Here is a 19,506-nt window from a genome sequence, read left to right as displayed (position 1 = left end):
GCCCTGCTTCCCTGCCCACCATCATCCCAGTCAAGGTCTGGGAGGAGCACGGGCCCTACACAGAAGGGAAAGGACATCTTCCAGAGGTGGGGAAGGAGAGAGGATGGCGGAGGCGGACCAGAAGGCCACGGAAGGCAGTGTACGGGCGGTGACCTGGGGAGTGGGGACAGGGCTGGGACAGGGGTGGGCAGGTGTTCAGTCATCGCTCCAGCTGCTGCCTTGCCCAGCAGGGCTCTGCCTGGGGAGGGCGGGAGATCACTGCATCCCCAAGCTTCCTGCTGGGGCACTAGCTCCTGAAAGGGGATCCGAGCCCACGATAAGAGGCTCGAGGCAGGTCCTCAGGAAACAATGGGTGGCTTGATGAGACCTGCTCTGTGATACTCCTGAGAAGGGAGAAGCCCCTGAAGCCAGTCCCCACTGGAAAGGAAATTGGGGGTTTCCGTGGCAACCAGTTCCCTGGGCACAAAGACTCGTCTGTCTGCTGGGAAGGCAGCTGAGGTGTCTCCCTGCAGCAGCCTTTGCGCTGGTGAACAGGGAGATGGAGGGAGGGATGCGGGGGATCCACAAGGAGTAAGGCCCCTGGTGCTTCTTGAGCTGACAGTCACGGGGCCACAGGAATGGGTGCACCCGCCAGGCAGCAGGGTGCTATCAGGGAAGGAGCGAGGGGGCATCACAGAGAGCTGGAGGCAGAGGGGGATGAAAGGTTGAACGGTTTATTATTTACATGTATAAAGAATGTGAAAATAGAAACTAGGATGAGGCACAGTCGGGAAGATGATTCCAGCTCAGTCGGTGATGATGAGCTCGTCTACCCCCCAGTCTTCATAGCTCCCGTCTGGCAGGTAGCGGCGAATGATGATGGGGATCTTTCGGGCCCTGTGGCAGGGAGAAGTCACAAGTATATGAGGGCTGGTGACCCGAGCTCTATAGCAGAAGGGACACACTGTGTGCAGAATGCAAGGGGAGGGAAGTCGTAGCAGCATCCTCTTAGGACTAGATGTGGAAAAGAAATTACAATAAAAAGAGTTCCTGCATCCCGGGGACGGTGGCTCTGGAAAGGCTCTGCCATCCGAGGGCTGAAGAGGGGAGGAGGGGAAGTGTGGAGGGATACTGGTAAGGCCAAGTGCAGCAGGAAGAGGGAGATTCTGACAGACAGGAGAGGACCCTGCCTCACCAAAGCCCTCCCCCTTTGCCTGCCCCCTCCCACCCCCCTGCCTGGCGGGCTGACTCCAGAACAAACTAAGGACCTAGAGGAACAAGAATCTCACCCCCCAGGCAGGGGTGTGGGGCAGAGGTGTGCAGCAGAGAACCTGGGGCATACCTCGCAGGGCTCAGGAGCAGTGAACCACGATCTGGGCGACTTACTTGAGCTCTTTCATGGCGATGAGCAAGGGATCTGTCTCCCCCTCCAGCTCCACCATCACAGGGGCACACATCCTGCAGGTACAGGGACAGGTGTTGGGGGAGAAGGGCCCAGCAGGAAATCAGGGGGCTCACTTCACAGATAGGATCAGATCAGCATCCCAGTCCTCACCTAGAAAGGTCACCTTCCAGGGAGACGGGCGGGCATGGGAGGGTGGGAACGTGTTCAGGGGCACTGCCATAGTGAGTAGAAGCAAGTGGGAACCAGGAGACTGGATTTAAATTCTGTCTCCAAAGACACACTGAATTTCTCTCCAAATCCTCATCTGAAAATGGGAGACAGTCCTGCCTGCTACGACACTAAAACGTTACTAACAAGTAAAGGGTCACTAAGAACCACATGCTGTTCTCAGCTCTTTATGGGGATGACCCCATTCTGAGGTAAGTACTGCTATTATTTCCATTTTACTGATGAGGAAACTGAGGCACAGAGAGATCAGTAATCTGCCCAACCATTTGAATCCCGCATGTTCCTACCCACCGTGCTGTAATGCCTCCCACTAATAAGTTAAAGATCCATACACTTAAGAAAGGCAGAGCCGATCACAGACTCCTGGGCCCGGCAACCACGGCAGAGTATTCCAGCACAAAGGAATGGCCAGGCAAAGGCTCGCTCTAACCCAACCCCTCAGGCCTGCCTCAGGGCCCAGCCAGCTCATTTTCCTTCTCTACCTTGGCAACACCCCTCGCCGTCCTACTCTTCCAGCCTCCATACGGGGCCTGCGATCAGGCACGCACCTGCCTACAACCCTCCATGGCGCCCCAGGGCCATCAGCCAGAACCCGGTCTAGCTCCTGCTCGTCCTTCTAGGTGCACCTTCTCATGCTACTTGCCTGTACTTATCCCACGTTCCCGCCTTACCACCCCCCCATGGCTCCCTGTACACACCCTGCTGTTTCCCTTCTGCATCCTCTTGTACGCTCTTCCTCTCCCTACAAGCCTGGGAGGGGCTCACATGTCTCCACTCTGGAAATCGTCCGCCCTGAAAATGCTCAGCGCCCTGACTCATTTGACACAAGCTTCTCGATCTCACTGTACTGTAGCTGCTTATTTGAAGTTTTCTGCATTCGACCAGAGCACCTTGTGACCCAGGGCCACGTGCCCTAACAACAGCTGCTCTTCAGAAGAGGCTCTAAAAATGAACAGGAGGAGCCAATTCTAGGCCTACCTCCTCTAGGAAGCCACCATTCGTGATTTCAGCACAAGTTTGTACTAACGGGTCCCCAACCTAACAATCACCAGAATTACTAGGAGAGCATGCTAAAAAGACAGGCTCGCAGCTCCTGCTCCAGACCCCTGACTGGAAATTCTAGCGAAGGAGCCTGAGAACCTCCATTTGCAAAGCTTACCAGGCGACTCTGATCATCAGCCGGTCTGAGAGCCGCCAGTTTACACGATGTAATTGACTAACCTTATTACTATTTTGATTTCTGTTACTTCCAAAAGCCCTGAAAATTTCGCAGGGGCAGGGACCAAATGTTTAACTTTCCCTATATCCCCTCTCAAGTATGTAAGTCCTTCCCTACATTTAAAGCTTTAAAAAACGTAGCAAACTGTTTTTCCTAATCTGCCCACACCTTATTTCTTTCAAGATAGGAATAATCCAAGTTCATTCATCCGGCCTTGTGCACACAATGTGCGAATCGTGAGTGTGCCCTTAGGTATTATGTCTGCACCAGTGACCCCACAAACTCGGCAACGATCCTTAGGAAGTGGCTGTGTCAAACATCAGCCACCAGGTGGTGCTAAAAAACCAGAGTGAGACTTCATCCAAAAAATCCAAGAACTATTTGTCCAGCACCAACAAGCTGCGGCATCGCACGCCTGGTACTAGGGGACGAGATCCAGCCCTTGGCTGTCCGAGGGCTTCCGGCAAGCTGGGAACCACCAGACGGCATCCTAACCCTTAACTGGAAGGGGCACAACAGACCCAACCAAGTTGAACCAAGCTTCTCTCCCAAAGCAAAGCAGGACACGGGTCTTGGTAGTGTGCTGAATGTCCGCCTCCAAACTTTCAAGTGCCCCACCCTGTCCACCAAACGCATGCCGATCCCCTGAACCTGTCGTTCAAGGCACCGGTGACATCTTCTCCAGCCCCTGTGCCCCTAGCTACTTGCCATTCCCCCACCACAATCCACGCTTGCCTGTCTTTCCTCGCACTGTCTCTGGCACCTGGGTCACCCTCAAAACCACCTGCCTTTCCCCATCCCCTCTTGAATTCTAATCCTTTCATGAGGCTCTCCCAGTCACCCCTACAACTACTCCCTTCTCTTTCTCGTGCCTTCTGGAAAGCACTGCTCCCGTCTGCCTTGGGTTCTGGTTATTTGTGAGCCATCTCCCCCAAGGCAGCAAACACCTGGAGAACTGGGGGGGGGGGGGGGGGGGGGGACTGTGACCATCTGGAATCATCTTTGCATCCCCAGCGGGTGCAAGCACGCTACCTCAGTCAGCACTGAAAGACTTTAAGCTTGCATATGATCATTCTTTGTTTGAAAGATAATTGAGAAGTTCTTCTTTCTGCTGGATCATTTCTAGCTTAGACAAGCACTGCCCACTGGCATGTTCTGCAATGACGGAAATGTCCTCTGTGATGGAGTCCTAGCCACACGTGGCTACTGAGCACCTGAAATGTGGCTAACGAGACTGAAAACCTGAACTTTTAATTTCACTTCATCTTACTTAACATAAGTGGCCACATGCGCCAGGCGGCCGCCATAACGATGGTGCAGACCCACAGGATCCTGACCCAGCGACTATCCCAACTGTCATGCTGAGCGCAGCCCTAATTCCGCCCAGACCAGCCAAGAGTACAAGCAGGCTAGGGAGAGGTCTACTGCTTTAGAGAAGGCGAGGAACGGGGTTACCCGCCCATAAAACCCTGTTCGAAGTGCACATGGTGGTCATCTTTACCCCACAGGAGTAAGGGGGATGAAGCCCAGTGCTATTTGAAAACAAATGAGGGAACACACAGATTAGAATCTCCTTTAGCATCGGCACTCCACAGAGCTGACCCCAGCGTTTCTGGCCAATTTTCCACGATTCCCTACCTGATGCACCCATCCGACCAGACACCCATCTCCCACACCAGCTTGTAAGACGTTGGGGCGGGGGTTCATTTCCTCAGCCTTGTCTCTCCCTGGGGAGGACATTCTGTTAGAGTATGCAGAGCGCGTGTGCCCTCCCTCTGTTCCCGGACTCACTGCTCCGTAGGAAAGAAGAGTAACTCCCAAGAGGGAGCGTGGGAGGAAAAGCGTCCGTGGCCCAGCGTCGACAGTCCCTGCTTTCTCAAAGCCACCCGCCTACAGAGAGGGTGCTTTCGGGTCTGTTCGCGCACAGCCTTGGCGGGCAGGCTGGCCGGCCCCTGCAGACACAGGCTCCAGATGCCCACGGTGCCTGTGGCCGACAGGGTGAATGTGCAGCCATCGGACATTTTCACGTTCAGATGACAGAATCACCTGTGCACTGGCCAGTTCCTGAACCTTCTCGTTCTTCTCCTGGGTTCAAACTCAGGAGAAAGGCAAGGCTGCTCTGTGCTTTCGCTCCTCTAGCCTGGCCTCTACACGGAGGGCCTCCCCACTCCTCTGGGCTGGCCACCGTCCACCTCGGGTCAAGAACCACCTTAAGCCAGACAGGTGCTGCCACAGCAGCCCTGATCCACCAGCCCACGATGGTCTCTAGCTCCCTGAATTCACACTTTTTTTTCTTTGTTTTGCTTCACTAACCTAATAGGCACCCAAGTTCTGTACTTTCCTTATGTTTCTATTGGACTGTTACTTGGCTCCTCAGATGTTCACGTCCTGTTTCTCCTACTGGATCACCAACTCCCTGAGGGCAGGAGTCTAGAACAGTGCCCGGCACACAGAGACAGCACCACCCTTGCTTAGCATGTGAGAGCAGGGAGAGTGTTTTCAGGTGCCGGCTGGGCCACATCAATAGCTCGGAAGCTTACTGTGGCCTGACCGACAGGAAAGATCACGAAAGGGCATATACTCACGCGATCTGGAGGGCTCGGGTGCCCAGCACACGGGCTCGCTCATACTTGGTCATATACGGTGTGGTGATTCGCTTCTGGTTGGCCTGTGGTCGCTCTCCAGAGGGGAGGATCTCGACGTTCTCCTGGCCCTCCTGGACGCCAAGACAGAAAAGAGGGAAAGTCTCAGGTGTATTTTCTGGGTTGAGGGGCAGGACGATAATGACAATGATTACAATCCCCCCTACCATTACTGCTTATCACGTGCCAGCACGCACACCTGCAGTTAATGACACCCCCTTTAATTCTCACGATAACCTTACGTGGTGGGCATTATAGTGCCTGGCTCAGAGCGTTAGCTAACTGGGTCAAAGTCTCAGACCTAGTAAAAAAGAAGAACCACGACTGGGATTCCAGAGCCAACTGCCTCATCCGGAAGAGGGAAGCAGATGGCCTGGAGATGGGGTGGCCCCAGAACATTAGCCATATGCCGAGATGTCCTTCAGCACAGACAAGCCTCTTTAAGTAGGGGGCAAGGAATAAGCACCCCATCTTTCAGACAGAGTAACTGAATCAATAGGTCAAGTGGCTAAAAAGTCAAAGTGAAGGCAAGGATACACAGGCGCTCACGTGTATTCAACAATTACTTATGAAGGATCTGTCATGTGCCAAACATCATAATGGATGATAAGACAGCAAGTGAAGCATTTCTGCTGTCAAAGAATTCACAGTCAGGAGAGGAGACAAGAGTAAACAAAACAGTAGGTGCTACAAAGGTCGGCAAGTGGACAATGAAGATCACGAGAAGGTGGGGGACAGCAAACTCATGCTGGGGGGTTAGGAAGGCTGTCCAGAGACGAAACAAGCAACTCCAGAAGGAGTAGGAGCTGCCAAGCCAACGAGAAAGAGAAGGGCATTCCAGGTAGGCTGAGTTGCAGGCACAAAAGCACAGCGGTGGGAGACAATGTCTGAGTTGTGAAATATGATTAGAGCAAAAGGTGTGCAAAGGGTTGTAGGCAGGAGAATAAATTCTATAATAAATAAAGAATTAGGGGCGCCCGGCTAGTTCAGTGGATACAGCATGTGAGTCTTGATCTCGAGGTTATGAGCTCGAGCCTCGTGTTGGGTGTAGAGATTACTAAAATAAACATTAAAAAAAGAATTAAATAGGGGCGCCTGGGTGGCGCAGTCGGTTAAGCGTCCGACTTCAGCCAGGTCACGATCTCACGGTCCGTGAGTTCGAGCCCCGCGTCAAGCTCTGGGCTGATGGCTCGGAGCCTGGAGCCTGTTTCCGATTCTGTGTCTCCCTCTCTCTCTGCCCCTCCCCCGTTCATGCTCTGTCTCTCTCTGTCCCAAAAATAAAAATAAATAAATAAATAAATAAATAAAGAATTAAATCAACAAATATTTATTGAGTGCTTACTACGTGTCAGTGTTCTAAGTGCCCGAAATAGAAGAGTGAGACAGATAAAAATTCTTTCCCCTATAGAACCTATATTACAAGAGATAACAAAATTAACAGGTAAACTACGTGGTATAAAAACTAAAGAGGGGCGCCCGGGTGACTCAGTCAGTTAAGCATCTGACTCTCGATTTCAGCTCAGGTCATGATCTCCCGGTTCAGGGGATCGAGCTTTGTGTGAGCTCTGCACTGACAGCATGGAGCCTGCTTGGGATTCTCTCCCCCGCCCCCCCCCCCCAAGTAGATAAATGCACTTAAAAAAAAAAAAATGTAAAGGTATCCCTACAGATGCTCTGTTGAGCGTATTCTGTAGAGGGTAAGGGCAGAAGCAGACCACAGAGGAAGACGAGCAGTAAGCAATCAGGTAGGCAGGTAAGAGAAACTGTGGCAACAGAATGGCCAATCCAGCAGAGTGGTGGGAGACTGACGGCAGGAAGAGCAGTAACACATTTCCGCAGCAAAGTGAGTGAAGCGGAATAAAGACCTCAGCCAGCCTGAAGCGCTGAGAATGGAGAAGCAGAAACAGGGCCGGACCACGTGTAGGAGGCAAAATCAACCGAACAGGGATGGGAGGGGACCAGGACAGAGGAGGACGTTTCTGACTCAGCGAACAGGTACCCGAGAGTGCCGTGCCGAAGAAAGAGAAAATCCAAAAATGGGGGCTTCAGCTTCCAAGCCTAAAATAATTGAGGGATCACTCCCTTTCCAGGAGCCATAAAGTACTTCCTCCATCAGTCATGGCACAGAAAGCCCAATGTCATTCGTGAAATTCGTAACCCATCCACCTGGCGACACAAGTCAGAAACCTGGGGGTCACCCTTGTCACCTCCCACTTTCTTAGTTCCATCTCCAATCCACCAAAAATACCTCTTTTGTCCGTTTTCTTATCACTTACGTTACCAGCACCCAAGTCCAAGCCACGGGTCTCTCGCCTAGATGGAGAGACCCTCAAGGTCTCTGTCTTTAACTCCCGCTCCTCCCCAACTCACTCGTCACTCTGACGCCAGAATGCCCTTTCTAAAGTGTACACGGGATAGTGCCACTCCCCGGCTCAACACTTGTCGGTGGGAGCGCCTGGCTGGCTCAGTCCGTAGAGAGTACAACTCTTGATCTCAAGGTTGTGGGTTTGAGCCCCACAGCCCCACACTGGGTGTAGGGATTACTTTAAAAAAATAAATTTAGGGGCGCCTGGGTGGCTTGGTCGGTTGGGCATCCGACTTCGGCTCAGGTCGTGATCTCACGGTCCGTGAGTTCGAGCCCCGCATCAGGCTCTGTGCTGACAGCTCAGAGCCTGCAGCCTGTTTCGCAGTCTGTGTCTCCCTCTCTCTCTGCCCCTCCCCTGTTCATGCCCTGTCTCTCTCTGTCTCAAAAATAAATAAACGTTAAAAAAAATAAAATAAAATAAAATAAAAAATTTAAAAATATTTTTAAAAACCACAACACGTGGTGGCTTCTAAGTGCCTTTAGGCTATAAAATCCTGCCTGATGTGGGCCCTCACCTCTCCAGCTTTATCCCAGATCACTCTCCCCAGGGCTCCTTAAGGAAACCCTGCCCACAGGGCACCTAACACATAACAAAACAATCAACACACGCTTGCGGAATGAATGAAGGTGGTATTTCACGCATCAGTAAACCAACTGCCCCCAAAGCCACAGGCTAGGGCCCACCCTGTAGGACTTTTCCTCCACCCAGGACTGGAACACTGCTCACTCTGACTGGGGGTGCTTGTGGCAGGGGATGTGACCCGCAAGAGGCAGATTCATTCAGGCGCTTATCACCGGCCGGGTTATTCGGCAGCTTGGACTGCAGAAAAGGGGAGTCCACAGCTAAATACTGACCTCCTCGGCATTCTCCAAGTCACCTAGCCCCTCATCCTCCTCCACATCATCAAAGTCGTCACCATCAAAACTGTACAAGAAGAAGAGGGCAGTTAGTTGGAGCATCACTTACTAGAATCAAAGGCAGCAGAGGGGCGCCTGGGTGGCTCAGTCGGTGAAGCATCCGACTTCGACTCAGGTCATGATCTCACGGCTCGTGAGGTCAAGCCCTGCATCAGGCTCTGTGATGACAGCTCAGAGCCTGGAGCCTGCTTCAGATCTTGTCTGTCTGTCTCTCTCTCTCCCCCTCCCCCGCTCAGACTCTGTCTCTCAAAAATAAATAAATGTTAAAAAAAAATTTTTAAAGACAGCAGATACCCGTATCTCACTCAGTATGTAGAATTGGCTCAATAAATAACTACTTAATGAGTGAATCAAACTTCTCTTCCATTTTACTCCTTCATCCTTACCCCCATCAGCCCCCAAATTTTGCTAGGACTCACTCATCATCACTGTATCTCTACTGGATCATTCCCATCAACATATAAACATGTAGTTATTTTCCCATCTTAAAAAATAAACAAAACTTATTTCTCTTGTACCCCCCACTGAGCCCTCTTGGGGGCTCCCCCCTTCATGCTCCTCTTGGGAGTCAAATTCATGAAAGCTGTCCACCTTCTGTCTCCAGTTGTGTCATAATCTCACGCCAGCAAGGCTTTTACCTCCACAGTTCTAGCAAAACCAGCCTTCTCAAGTTCATTAATGGCTGCCACGTTGCTAAATCCAATGGACAGGTCTTGTTCTCCTTTAGCTGAATCTATCAGTTGGCACACCAGACCACCACCCCCCCCCCCCCCACACACACACACTCCCCAGCTCAATACTCTGCCCTCACTTAACTACAAGGCCACCTCTCTCTTGGGGATCCCCCACCTCACTGGCTGTCCCATCTCAGTCTCCTATGCTGGTTTCCCCCTCTCTTCCCTACAGGCACTCAGTGCTGGAATGCGCTAACAGTCCCCAGCCATCTCTTCTTCTCTACCGACACTCCGCTGAGGTTTTCACCTGATTCTTAGTTTTGACTAAAATACAGTATACTCTATTTCATATACACACTGCTGATGACTCCACTATTTTTTTTTTTAACATTTATTTATTTTTAAGAGAGAGACAGAGCATGAACGGGGGAGGGTCAGAGAGAGAGGGAGGCACAGAATCCGAAACAGGCTCCAGGCTCTGAGCCGTCAGCACAGAGCCCGACGCGGGGCTCGAACTCACATACCGCGACATCGCGACCTGAGCCGAAGTCGGACGCTTAACCCACTGAGCCACCCAGGCGCCCCTGACTCCACTATTTTTATCTTCATAAGACGCATCTCCTCCGACCCACGTGTCAGGAAATCTTTGGGCTCCACCTTCAACATCGATCCGGAATTCAAAACCACCTGCCGTCACCACCTCTCCTAGTGCCACCCCAGTCCAAGCCACTACCTTCTCACCGAGATTCCTGCAACCCTTCCAGACCTTTACCACCCCCCGAGTCTCGCCAGACTCTCCCCTGGACTCCTTCTCTACTACGTACGTCTACCACGTACTCTCACACGACCCTGCATTATCTGTTTATGGGCCTGTCCCCTCTTCTAGAAAAGGCGCCCCCGGGACGAGAGACTATGCCTAGTTCACCTCAATACTCTCATTACAAGACACGGAGCCCGGCTCGCTGGAAGTCGGCCGAAAGACCTTTTTCACTGCTCCTCGAGCAGGGCCTCTGGATGGATCTTTCCTCCCGGCCCCCCGCCCTTCTCCCCCGCAGCTCCGCGGGCCCACTCAGCACCCGCAGTCCCCTCAAGACACTGCCCCTCGAGCCTGGCTCCTCGGCCTCCTTCGACCCAGGCTCCCGCTTCACCCGCCCCTTCCCAAGCTCCCGCACTCACTTGTCCTCGTTATCTGACATGACGCCGGCGCCGCAGCGACCCCACTCCGCGCCAGGGACCCGCGCGGAGACCCGAAAACACCGCGCCTCCGCCTCGAGCGGCGCCACGCGTGCTCTGCGCCTGCGCCGTGACCCAGAGGCAAGTACTTCCGGTAGGCAGGCCGAAGCCGTAACTGTGCGCACGCGCCGGGAGGCGTGGGCCCGTTCCCATGGTAGCCGGAGCCGCTGGGGGCGGGCTCTAGTCGCTGAGATCGGGAGGGTTTTGCGCGGGGTCCAGGCGCCGCACAACCGCCGCGGGGCCGTGGTTACGGTCTCCCGAGCCCGGCTGCTCCCTGTGGGGAGGAGGCACCAGCGGAGTCTTACTTTAGGGTGAGGTTTCCATTTTGGTTTATCCCCCTGTCCGGACCACGGCTTATCCTAACCGCCCCTTTCCGCCAGAGAGGGCTTCCCTGCCACAGGCGTCGGGTCAGGATTAGGTCTCCGTTCATGTGTGAGGATCTGCCTGTGTATCTGTTCGGGGTAGGGGGGGAAAGGGCACTATCGCGATACTGACGGCGACGAGTCACGTTTTTGCTGAGACTCGACCCCCGCTCCCGGACTTTGGGTGGCGTCGAGGAGGTTGGGGGCGCGGGAGCAGAAATTGGGCCTGGGAGACAGGGGTTATCATTGCGTTTTTCCCTTCTCAGGGCCCTTCCATGGCTTCCCGGGAAAGGGTGGAGGCAGTGACCAAAGGAACAGGGTTCTGGCGCTGCTCCAAGCCAGCCACTTACACCCCCGGGACCTGCAAGCTGCTCAGAGGTCAGTGTGTTTAAAGGACCGGAGAAGAGTGGTGGTAGCAGGTACCCTCTGTCACTCAGTTATCCCTTACATGATCTGTGCTTAGCAATTGCTATTTTTATTTTACAGATAAGAAGCCTGGGGTTCAGAAAGGTTTGGGGATCCTACAACTTTCAAGTGGCCAAAAGTCAAAGAAATAAGAATTTTGAAGTGATTAACTCCTGCGCATCCCTTAGATCACGCTTTCAACTTCCCCAGGGAAGCCTGATCTCCCCACCCACCACCACAGTGGAACCAACAGTTCTGTGCTTTCACACTACCAAATACCCTTTCCTTCAATGGACAACACAACCTGAGTCAGATATTTAGTTGTCTCCCACTGGATTAATATTCATCTACCCCTCTAGATCACGAACTCCATTAGGGCAGGGATTGTGCCTGTTTGGGCTCACGATTGTAGCTCCAGCACCTGGCACATGCTTAATAAAATACGGTCCATTGGTTCACTCACTCAACAGCAAAAAAAAATTTTAAACCTGCTTAATGTGCTTTAGACGTTGTTCTAAGTGCCAGAGACACAGCAGTTAAAAAGAAAAGAAAAGAAAAATGGAGCGCTTGGGTGGCTCAGTCGGTTAAGCGTCCGACTTCGGCTCAGGTCATGATCTCACGGTCCGTGAGTTCGAGCCCCGCGTCGGGCTCTGTGCTGACAGCTCAGAGCCTGGACCCTGTTTCAGAATCTGTGTCTCCCTCTCTCTCTCTGACCCTCCCCCATTCATGCTCTGTCTCTCTCTGTCTCAAAAATAAATAAACGTTAAAAAAAATTAAATTAATAATAAAAGAAATGAAAAGGAAAAAAAACAGCAAAAAATCTTGCTCTCTCATGAGCTCATATTCTAGTAGGAGGGTGACAGTAAGTATGTAGAATTTCAATGATAGTAAGTGTTACAGAAAAAACAATGAAGCAGGAAAGGGAGGGAAGGGGCACTGAGGTGCGGAATGGGGTTAGGAGGGGATACAATTTTACACTAGAATAAGGTGAGATGAAGGGCTGTGTCTGCCGTCCAGGAGACCTCATAGCGGTGCTTTATCTTTGCAGTGATGATGAAGGAATCCAAACTGACAAACTTCCAACAGCGACACATCATGGACACCATGAAAAGTAAGAGGCAATCCACAGAGGCTTCCTGGGCGGAGGGACTCTGGACCACATTTTTAATGCTCCTCCATATTCAGGGGTTGGGGATCTCGTTTAAAAGGACCAGGGGCACCTGGGTGGCTCAGTGGGTTGAGCGCCTGACTTCGGCTCAGGTCATGATCTCACGGTTCATGAGTTCAAGCCCCACATCAGACTTACTGCTGTCAGCGCAGAGCCCCCTTCAGAGCCTCTGTCCCTCTCTCTCTCTGCCCCTTCCCTGCTTGGGCTCTCAGAAAGAAAAAAAATCTCTTAAAGACCACAAAAAGGGTTACCTGGGTGACTAGGTTGGTTAAGCGACTGACTCTTGGTTTCAGCTCAGGTCCATCAGGCACCACGCTGATGGCCTGGAGTCTGCTTGGGATTCTCTCTCTCCCTCTCTCTCTCTCTGCCCCTCCCTGGCTCGCTTGCTCACTCTCACTCTCTCTCTCTCTCTCTCAAAATAAATAAATAAGCTTTTAAAAATTCTATTAAAAAAAAAAAAAGACCAAAACAATTGAATAGTATTTTTGACCCTCGCTCCTGGGGAATTGATCGTTCAGGGCCTTTGTTTCTTTCTGGGACACGGGTCCTAGCACAACAACAAGCCTCTTGCCATCTGTCTCCAGCCATCCTTCCAAGAGATCACAGCCCAGCTGGGACGTCCTGCCCGACCAAAATAGTCTCCACGTGGTCATGTCTGCAGTCTGTTACACACATACCCTATGAGCTCTCCAGAGGAAAGGACTGTGTGTCTTACTCCTACTTTTACTCATTCACAGCTTAGCTAGTGGATGCAAGACAAGTGGCAGGATTCCAACATAGGAGGAGTATGCAAAGGCCTCCCACCGCTCACCTCTGACTACCCATTGTATTAGTTATTTTTAAGGAAAGCAACAAAGTGTAAGTACATGGGCACGGTAGCAAGGTGCGCCCTGAGATCTTGAAAACTACCCTGCTTTCTGAGGTTTCACTGAATCAGCATTTAATGGATCGGAACAGAGACCTGTGAAGTTGCCTCTGAGAGAAAGAACGTCAGAACCTTCTCTACTGAACCTACCAGAAGTGATTGCCTTACGTACGGAAGAGGGTGCCTGTGGGAGGGCGCCTGAGCAGCCACGGAAGCGAAGGGAAGAGAGTGTCAGAGAGGCGAATATTAGCAGTGCCGGTCCAGCGGTGGCCAGGGGACTTATTGGGGACAAGGACAGCCCAGGCTGTCAGAGCCCGGTGCCTTCATACAACTGCATCATGTAACTCTATCTCCGCACTCAGCAATGCACTAATAATCTGGTGGCCCCTCTAGCAGGACTGCAAAGAGAATGTGCTAGAAATTCCAATAAATTCCAGGAAACGAAGGACTATGTCCGCCTTGTTCACCGCAGGACCCCCAGCACCTAGGTGCTCGATATTTACTGAAGGACTGATTTCATTAGGCAAGTAACTGGTTCGCCTGACAGTTTTACTCTCCTAAGTTTTCTTTTTAAAAACTTGTCTCCAGACATTCATTTGTGTTGGGTCTGCTTTCTTCTGGAATCCCGTCTCTTTTTCTCTCCTCTTAACCAAATCCTACTTGTGTTGAGGCTTCATTCAAATTCTGTTGCTAGCCACAAATTCCTCTCCTTCACCTGACCTCCCAGAATTACTCAGGCCATAATCATCTGCTGAGGGTAGGCCGGGGGATGGGACGGCACACCGCACCGGGCAGGCGGAAGGAGGGAGCGGAGGGAGCAGGAGGGACATTCTGGGAAGCACCGCGTCTCTCCAGAGAAGAGCAGGAAGGCCATGGTGTGGCTCTAGGTAAAGGGTGTGAGAAGGGGCTGGTTTGTGGGGAAAAATGGCAACTCCATCTTCCAGGCCTATGGGACAGACACGTCAGAATCATCCCTGACTCCTCGTCTTTCTCCCCGACCCCCCATCCAACCTATCAGCGTGGGTCTGCTTGACCTTCAAACCATATCCTGACTCTGACCACCTCTGCCCCAGGCCCCCCCACACGGTACTTTCAGCAGCAACCAAAGGGTCATGTAACTCCTCTGCTCCAAACCCTCCGATGGTTTCCCACCTCAGAGTAAAAGCCAGTTGATTTTGGCTCAGGTCACGATCTCACGGTTCGTGAGCTCGAGCCCAGAGGCGGGCTCTGTGCGGACAGCACGGAGCCTGCTTGGGATTCTCTCCTGTCTCCCTTCCTCTCTGCCTCTCCCCTGCTCTCATGTGCTCACTCTCTCTCAAAAAGAAGTAAACATTAAAAATAAACAAACATTAAAAAAGAAAAAGTATGGGGCGCCTGGGTGGCTCAGTCGGTTGGGCGGCCGACTTCGGCTCAGGTCATGATCTCGCGGTCCGTGAGTTCGAGCCCCGCGTCGGGTTTTGTGCTGACAGCTCAGAGCCTGGAGCCCGTTTCAGATTCTGTGTCTCCCTGTCTCTGTGACCCTCCCCCGTTCATGCTCTGTCTCTGTCTCAAAAATAAATAAACGTTAAAAAAAAAAAATTAAAAAAAAGAAAAAGTAAAAGCTGGTCTTTCCGGAAGCCTACAGGTCCCTGAACTTCTCTTGCCCTCCCTGACCTCTGACCTCTGCTCCCACTATATTCCTGCCTTGCTCACTCCATTCCTGCCCCCCTAGCCTCTGGCTGTTGCTCAGACATTCCAGGCGCGTGACCACCTCACGGCCTTTGCTCTAGCTGTTCTTTCTGCCCGAAATGCTCTTCCCCAAAATATCTGCACAACAGAGCAACTCACCATTTTGGGGGCTGACCTCATCATGAAGCCTTCCCTGCCTCCCCTCTTTAAAATTGTAAATTCTGCTCTGACATCCTCTGTTCCATCCCTGTACCGTCACTAACCAACTATGTATTTTACTTACTCATCGTCCACACTCCTCCGACCCCAAATGTAAGTGCCGTGAGGGGACTTTGTCTTACTTACCACTTTACCCCCAGTGTCCTAGGCCTGGCACAGAGCAGATGCTCAGTACATATTTGCTGGGTGGGTGATAGAAGGCTGGAAAAGGTGGAAGAGGTAGATGGGGGGCCAGATCAAAACAATGCAGGGGAGGGGCTGCTCCGAGCTGGGCTTTGGGGCAATTGAGAGCAGGGGCCAGTCAACCAGGTAGGAGGTGATACACTTGGCTGGCCTGGAGGGGGATCCCCAGATCCGTGGGTTCCGACCTTAGTTCTTTTGGCCCTTCCCCCTCCCGCCTGTCTGGACAGGACAAACTCAGGGGTTCCCGGGGTTCAAGGCGCCGGGACCCCGGAACAAGCATGCCCAACCAGGAGCTCAGACCACGAGTGGGGTGCCTCGCCTGCCTTAACTAGGCTGAGACAGCAGGGAAGGACAGTCAGGGGGACTGGTGTGTATCACCATCGAAACCATCCCTCCCTGCCTAGAGACCAAGCAGGTTTTAGGAATCCACCTATAGAAATAAAAGCAGCAGTCTAGAAGCTTGATGAACAAGAATGTTTATTGCAGCACTGTTTGAAGTAGTAGGGAAAAAAAGAAAAGGAAACAGCCTGAGTTTCTGAAATTAAAAGACCAGCTGAATAAATAATGTATCCATTCTACGAACTAGTATATAGCTATAAAAAATAAGTTCTATATAAATGAAGTGATCTGGAAAAGTGTCCATGATCAATTGTTAAGAGCCAGTTACTGAATATAATACAGTATGATCCAGTGTTTGAAAAACGAAGCTCATATATGCACACATATCTTTGAACATGTTTGTATTAACATCAAAAAGTTTGGAACGAGACCACCAGATTATAAGTTGCTCGTTATGGGGTAGGGGTGGGGGACTGGAGGGGAGAAGGGAAGACTTCTATACTGTTTAACCGCTTGTAACAGGCAGGTATGACTTTTATAAATTAAAAAAAAAAAAAAAAAAAGCCAGGTGGGTCCCCCTCCACCTCGAACCTTCCTTTCCCAGGAGGAGACACACTGCCCCTCCAGTGCAGCCCAACATCCAGCCAGAGGGTCTTGCCTCCCAAACAGCCGGCCTCGGCCATCTACCTGCCTCCCATCCTGGTGGCCCGGCCCCACCTCCGGCCTGCCAGTGTGTGCCAAGCCGGCGGGGCCTATAGCCGGGAACCATTCAAGCCTCAAGCCACCCGTAAGTGAGAGGGCCTCGAGAGCCCCTCTTCCACCTCCCTCCCCGAGGGGGCCGGGGGCCAAGCGGCCCGTAGGGCAGGGCAAGTGTCTAACCAAATTCTCTCACTGTTTGTACTAATGTACTTGAGCCTGGGCACCTGTTAGCTTGGGGGTGTTCAGGGTGTAGAGGAAACCAGTGAACTGGTCCTTTTTCATTTTTTTAGAATTCTGTAATGATTAACTAGAGTCCACCAGTCCCTGACGAGTGTTTGGCTGTCAGATCTCAGGGCCCCTGCTCTCTTAAGGTCACATGGTCCCACACAGTAGGCACGCCAACCTACTTCCTGGAGCCTTTTGCCTCGCTCCCTACCTGGCATCCGGTGTAGCTCTTGGCCCAGACCTGCCGACAGCTCCACGTGGTGTCTACACGCAGGCCGCCTCCACGGTGACCACAGTTTTCTTAGCCTCGCTCTGCACCAGAGCGTGTGGGTTCCGCCCTTAGTTCTTTCGGCCCTTCCCCCTCCCGCCTGTCTGGACAGGACAAACTCAGGGGTTCCCGGGGTTCAAGGCGCCGGGACCCCGGAACAAGCATGCCCAACCAGGAGCTCAGACCACGAGCGGGGTGCCTCGCCTGCCTTAACTAGGCCATTTCTGGGCCCTGTAGGAGATCTGGAGAAAGAGAAGCGAAGACTCCAAAACATTTTTGCCACTGGGAAGGACTCCGAGGAACGGAAAAGGAAGCCCCCTCCGGTGCGACAGGAGGACCCAGCCCCTGAGCTGGACCGGTTTGAAGAATGTAAGCCACCGATGGGCCACCTAGGCCGGGAAGGTGGGCAGAGGGGTCCACGATCAGGGGGGATGGAGAGTAACCCTGAGGGCCAACGAGTGGGGAACACGGACCGCAGAAACGCTTCCTCTCCCCAAGGGAGCAACCCGTTGTCCCCGCCACCCCTCCCGGGAGCCTGGCGGCCCCCGTTGCCCTGTACACTGACGGCCCTTCTCCCCTGTCCAGTGGTAAAGGAAATCCAGGACAGGAAAGAATTCCTGGCTGACATGGAGGCGCTGGGACAGGGCAGACAGTACCGAGGGATCATCCTTGCAGAGATCTCCCAGGTAGAAGCCACAGGGAAGGGGGGAGAGGGTCTGCTGTGCATGCGCAGCATGAGACGTGAGTGGACAGGGCACCTGTGGCCCAGGTTTGGGGCTCCTCAGGTCCCGGCCCTGAATCCCAGCTTTGCCCGATGCCCTTTGCAGAAACTGCGCGAAATGGAAGACATTGACCACAAGAGGAGTGAGGAACTTAGGAAGGCTCTTGCCACCCCTTGATCTGCCTCCAGAGACAGGAGCAGAGTAGCCCAACGTGGACCACTGGAGCCCCACCCCATCGCCAAGCAGGCTCCCCCGCTCCTCCCCTCCCCCCCCCCCCCCCCCCCCCCCCCCCCCCCGCCATCAGCCCACCTACCCTGGCCTTCAGCCATGTCAAATGGCCACACGGCACTGCCTGGCCCGGGGAACCCTGGGCACACACAGCACCCTAGAAAATGGCCCAATCTCCGAGAATGAGCTGATTCTCCTCAAGGCTCTGCCCAGGGAGCCTGGGTCGGCTGAGCCACTGAGACCGACAGTCACAGTCACAGACATGCACGAGTGAAGGCGAGGCCCAATCGCACCCTCTTGGCCACGTGTCAGAGGGCATCCCACGGGCCCCTTCCTCCCCACCCAGCACCCACTGTGTGCCCTACGCATTTGCTTTTCAGAACCCAGGAATGAATGGGAGTCCTTTCGACCAACCTGTCTTAGGACCTACTTATTTGACTTCTTACAGCCTCGGGCAAATGTTTAACTACTACCATTAACGGGCCAGTAAGACACCTCTACCCTAGGTCATCACACGCACTGTTTTGTTTTCAGAGGGAAGGCTGATGTGTTCCAGGAGTTGGGACTTTTCAAGCCCGGATGGTTTTTAGCCATTTGCACGTCTCAAGTGGAAATGAGAACCAACCCCTCTTGAACAGCCCATGGCCGGGCACCATGGCAGGTGCTGAATTTCACCTGTTCCTTTTGCTCAATAAAGCCCTGGGACGGTTTGCTACCCACTGTATGAAATCTGAGGCTCCCCAGGACACCGTAACCAAGGCATTCAACTCAAGTAGCCCACTAAGGGTTAGAAGTTAGTTCTCGCTCTTTCCGCTAAACCCGCGGGCCACAGAGACACAAGGGTGGGAGACAGCTAGACCAAAAGAGCCCGGCTTTGGAGCTCCGATCCCAGCCTGTGCCCTGCGAGCCTGGGCGGCACCCCAGACTCCGCTCTGACTGCTCGTCGGCGAAACCCTGCCTCAGAGGGCTACGGAGACCTCCGACCACAAGAACAGCCCCCCAGGCCTGGCACACAGTACACGGACGTCCCCATTTCTTCTCACAGCCACGAGCCCTACATTCTCCGGTATTCTGACACTTTCCTCTCCCTACACGTCAAAATATTTTGGAAATTTAGGCCACTCTTCCTACCCACGGGTCCCGTCCCCGTGCTTTAACAAAATCCCCCTTCTCACCCCTCAAAAATTTTGTTTGGCGATTTCAACCAACACTGCCACCTGGAGGGATGCCTTTCATCCTACAGGCCACATACATGACCCGAGCTTTGGGTTGCAGAACAAACATGGCCCCGTAGCCCCAAACAGGTAAGTGGAAGAGGCCAGATGAAGGGCTGGCTCAGGAACATTTCCATGGGAGGCCTGTGTCCACACACCCTCCAGAACCTGAGGGCAGAGGGTATAATATGACAAGGACGGTTGTCCTCCACCTCAAAGGCCCCCTCACATAGCCCAGAGGCAGCAAACTGGAGAACGCCAGGACAAATTTGGCCACC

At 52.9% G+C, this 19,506-nt stretch overlaps 2 protein-coding genes across 5 annotated transcripts; one reads left to right on the top strand and one right to left on the bottom strand.

Moving 5' to 3' along the window:
• Window positions 1-697: 697 nt before the first annotated feature.
• On the bottom strand, window positions 698-10,744 carry POLR2F (RNA polymerase II, I and III subunit F). The gene is made up of 5 exons (XM_019446862.2): window positions 10,607-10,744; window positions 8,694-8,763; window positions 5,417-5,547; window positions 1,366-1,437; window positions 698-876 (listed from the first exon to the last, which is right to left on the bottom strand). Exons 1-5 carry the CDS (start codon window positions 10,624-10,626, stop codon window positions 786-788), a joined length of 384 nt encoding a protein of 127 aa, XP_019302407.1. The 5' UTR covers window positions 10,627-10,744; the 3' UTR covers window positions 698-785.
• Window positions 10,745-10,812: 68 nt separating this feature from the next.
• On the top strand, window positions 10,813-18,079 carry CUNH22orf23 (chromosome unknown C22orf23 homolog). 4 transcript variants are annotated; one of them, XM_019446861.2, is made up of 7 exons: window positions 10,819-10,974; window positions 11,292-11,403; window positions 12,479-12,541; window positions 16,477-16,659; window positions 17,302-17,433; window positions 17,650-17,750; window positions 17,892-18,077. In XM_019446861.2, the coding sequence occupies exons 2-7, from the start codon at window positions 11,301-11,303 to the stop codon at window positions 17,961-17,963; spliced, it is 654 nt and encodes a 217-aa protein (XP_019302406.1). In that variant the 5' UTR covers window positions 10,819-10,974; window positions 11,292-11,300; the 3' UTR covers window positions 17,964-18,077. The 4 variants fall into 4 exon arrangements, with proteins under 4 accessions (XP_053751590.1, XP_053751588.1, XP_019302406.1 ...); XM_053895613.1 differs by having other exon boundaries at window positions 10,815-10,974; window positions 17,650-18,079; XM_053895614.1 differs by having other exon boundaries at window positions 10,819-10,950; window positions 17,650-18,079.
• The last annotated feature ends 1,427 nt before the right edge of the window (window positions 18,080-19,506 follow it).

This window comes from Panthera pardus, unplaced genomic scaffold (assembly GCF_024362965.1).
Source record: "Panthera pardus isolate Hobbes unplaced genomic scaffold, ASM2436296v1 HiC_scaffold_6, whole genome shotgun sequence".
Lineage (NCBI taxonomy): Eukaryota > Metazoa > Chordata > Mammalia > Carnivora > Felidae > Panthera > Panthera pardus.
This window is presented reverse-complemented; position numbering and strand designations above follow the sequence as displayed.

Excerpts from the sequence above, each read along its gene's own strand:
- POLR2F (XM_019446862.2), bottom strand. The coding sequence starts at position 10,626 with ATGTCAGATAACGAGGACAA. Across the intron at positions 1,438-5,416 it reads ACCCGAGCCCTCCAGATCGC|GATGTGTGCCCCTGTGATGG; the intron begins GTGAGTATATGC and ends CTGTACCTGCAG. Across the intron at positions 877-1,365 it reads ATCGCCATGAAAGAGCTCAA|GGCCCGAAAGATCCCCATCA; the intron begins GTAAGTCGCCCA and ends TCCCTGCCACAG.
- CUNH22orf23 (XM_053895613.1), top strand. The coding sequence starts at position 11,301 with ATGGCTTCCCGGGAAAGGGTGGAGGCAGTGACCAAAGGAACAGGGTTC. Across the intron at positions 12,542-16,476 it reads CATCATGGACACCATGAAAA|GAGGAGACACACTGCCCCTC; the intron begins GTAAGAGGCAAT and ends TTCCTTTCCCAG. Across the intron at positions 16,660-17,301 it reads ATTCAAGCCTCAAGCCACCC|GAGATCTGGAGAAAGAGAAG; the intron begins GTAAGTGAGAGG and ends TGGGCCCTGTAG.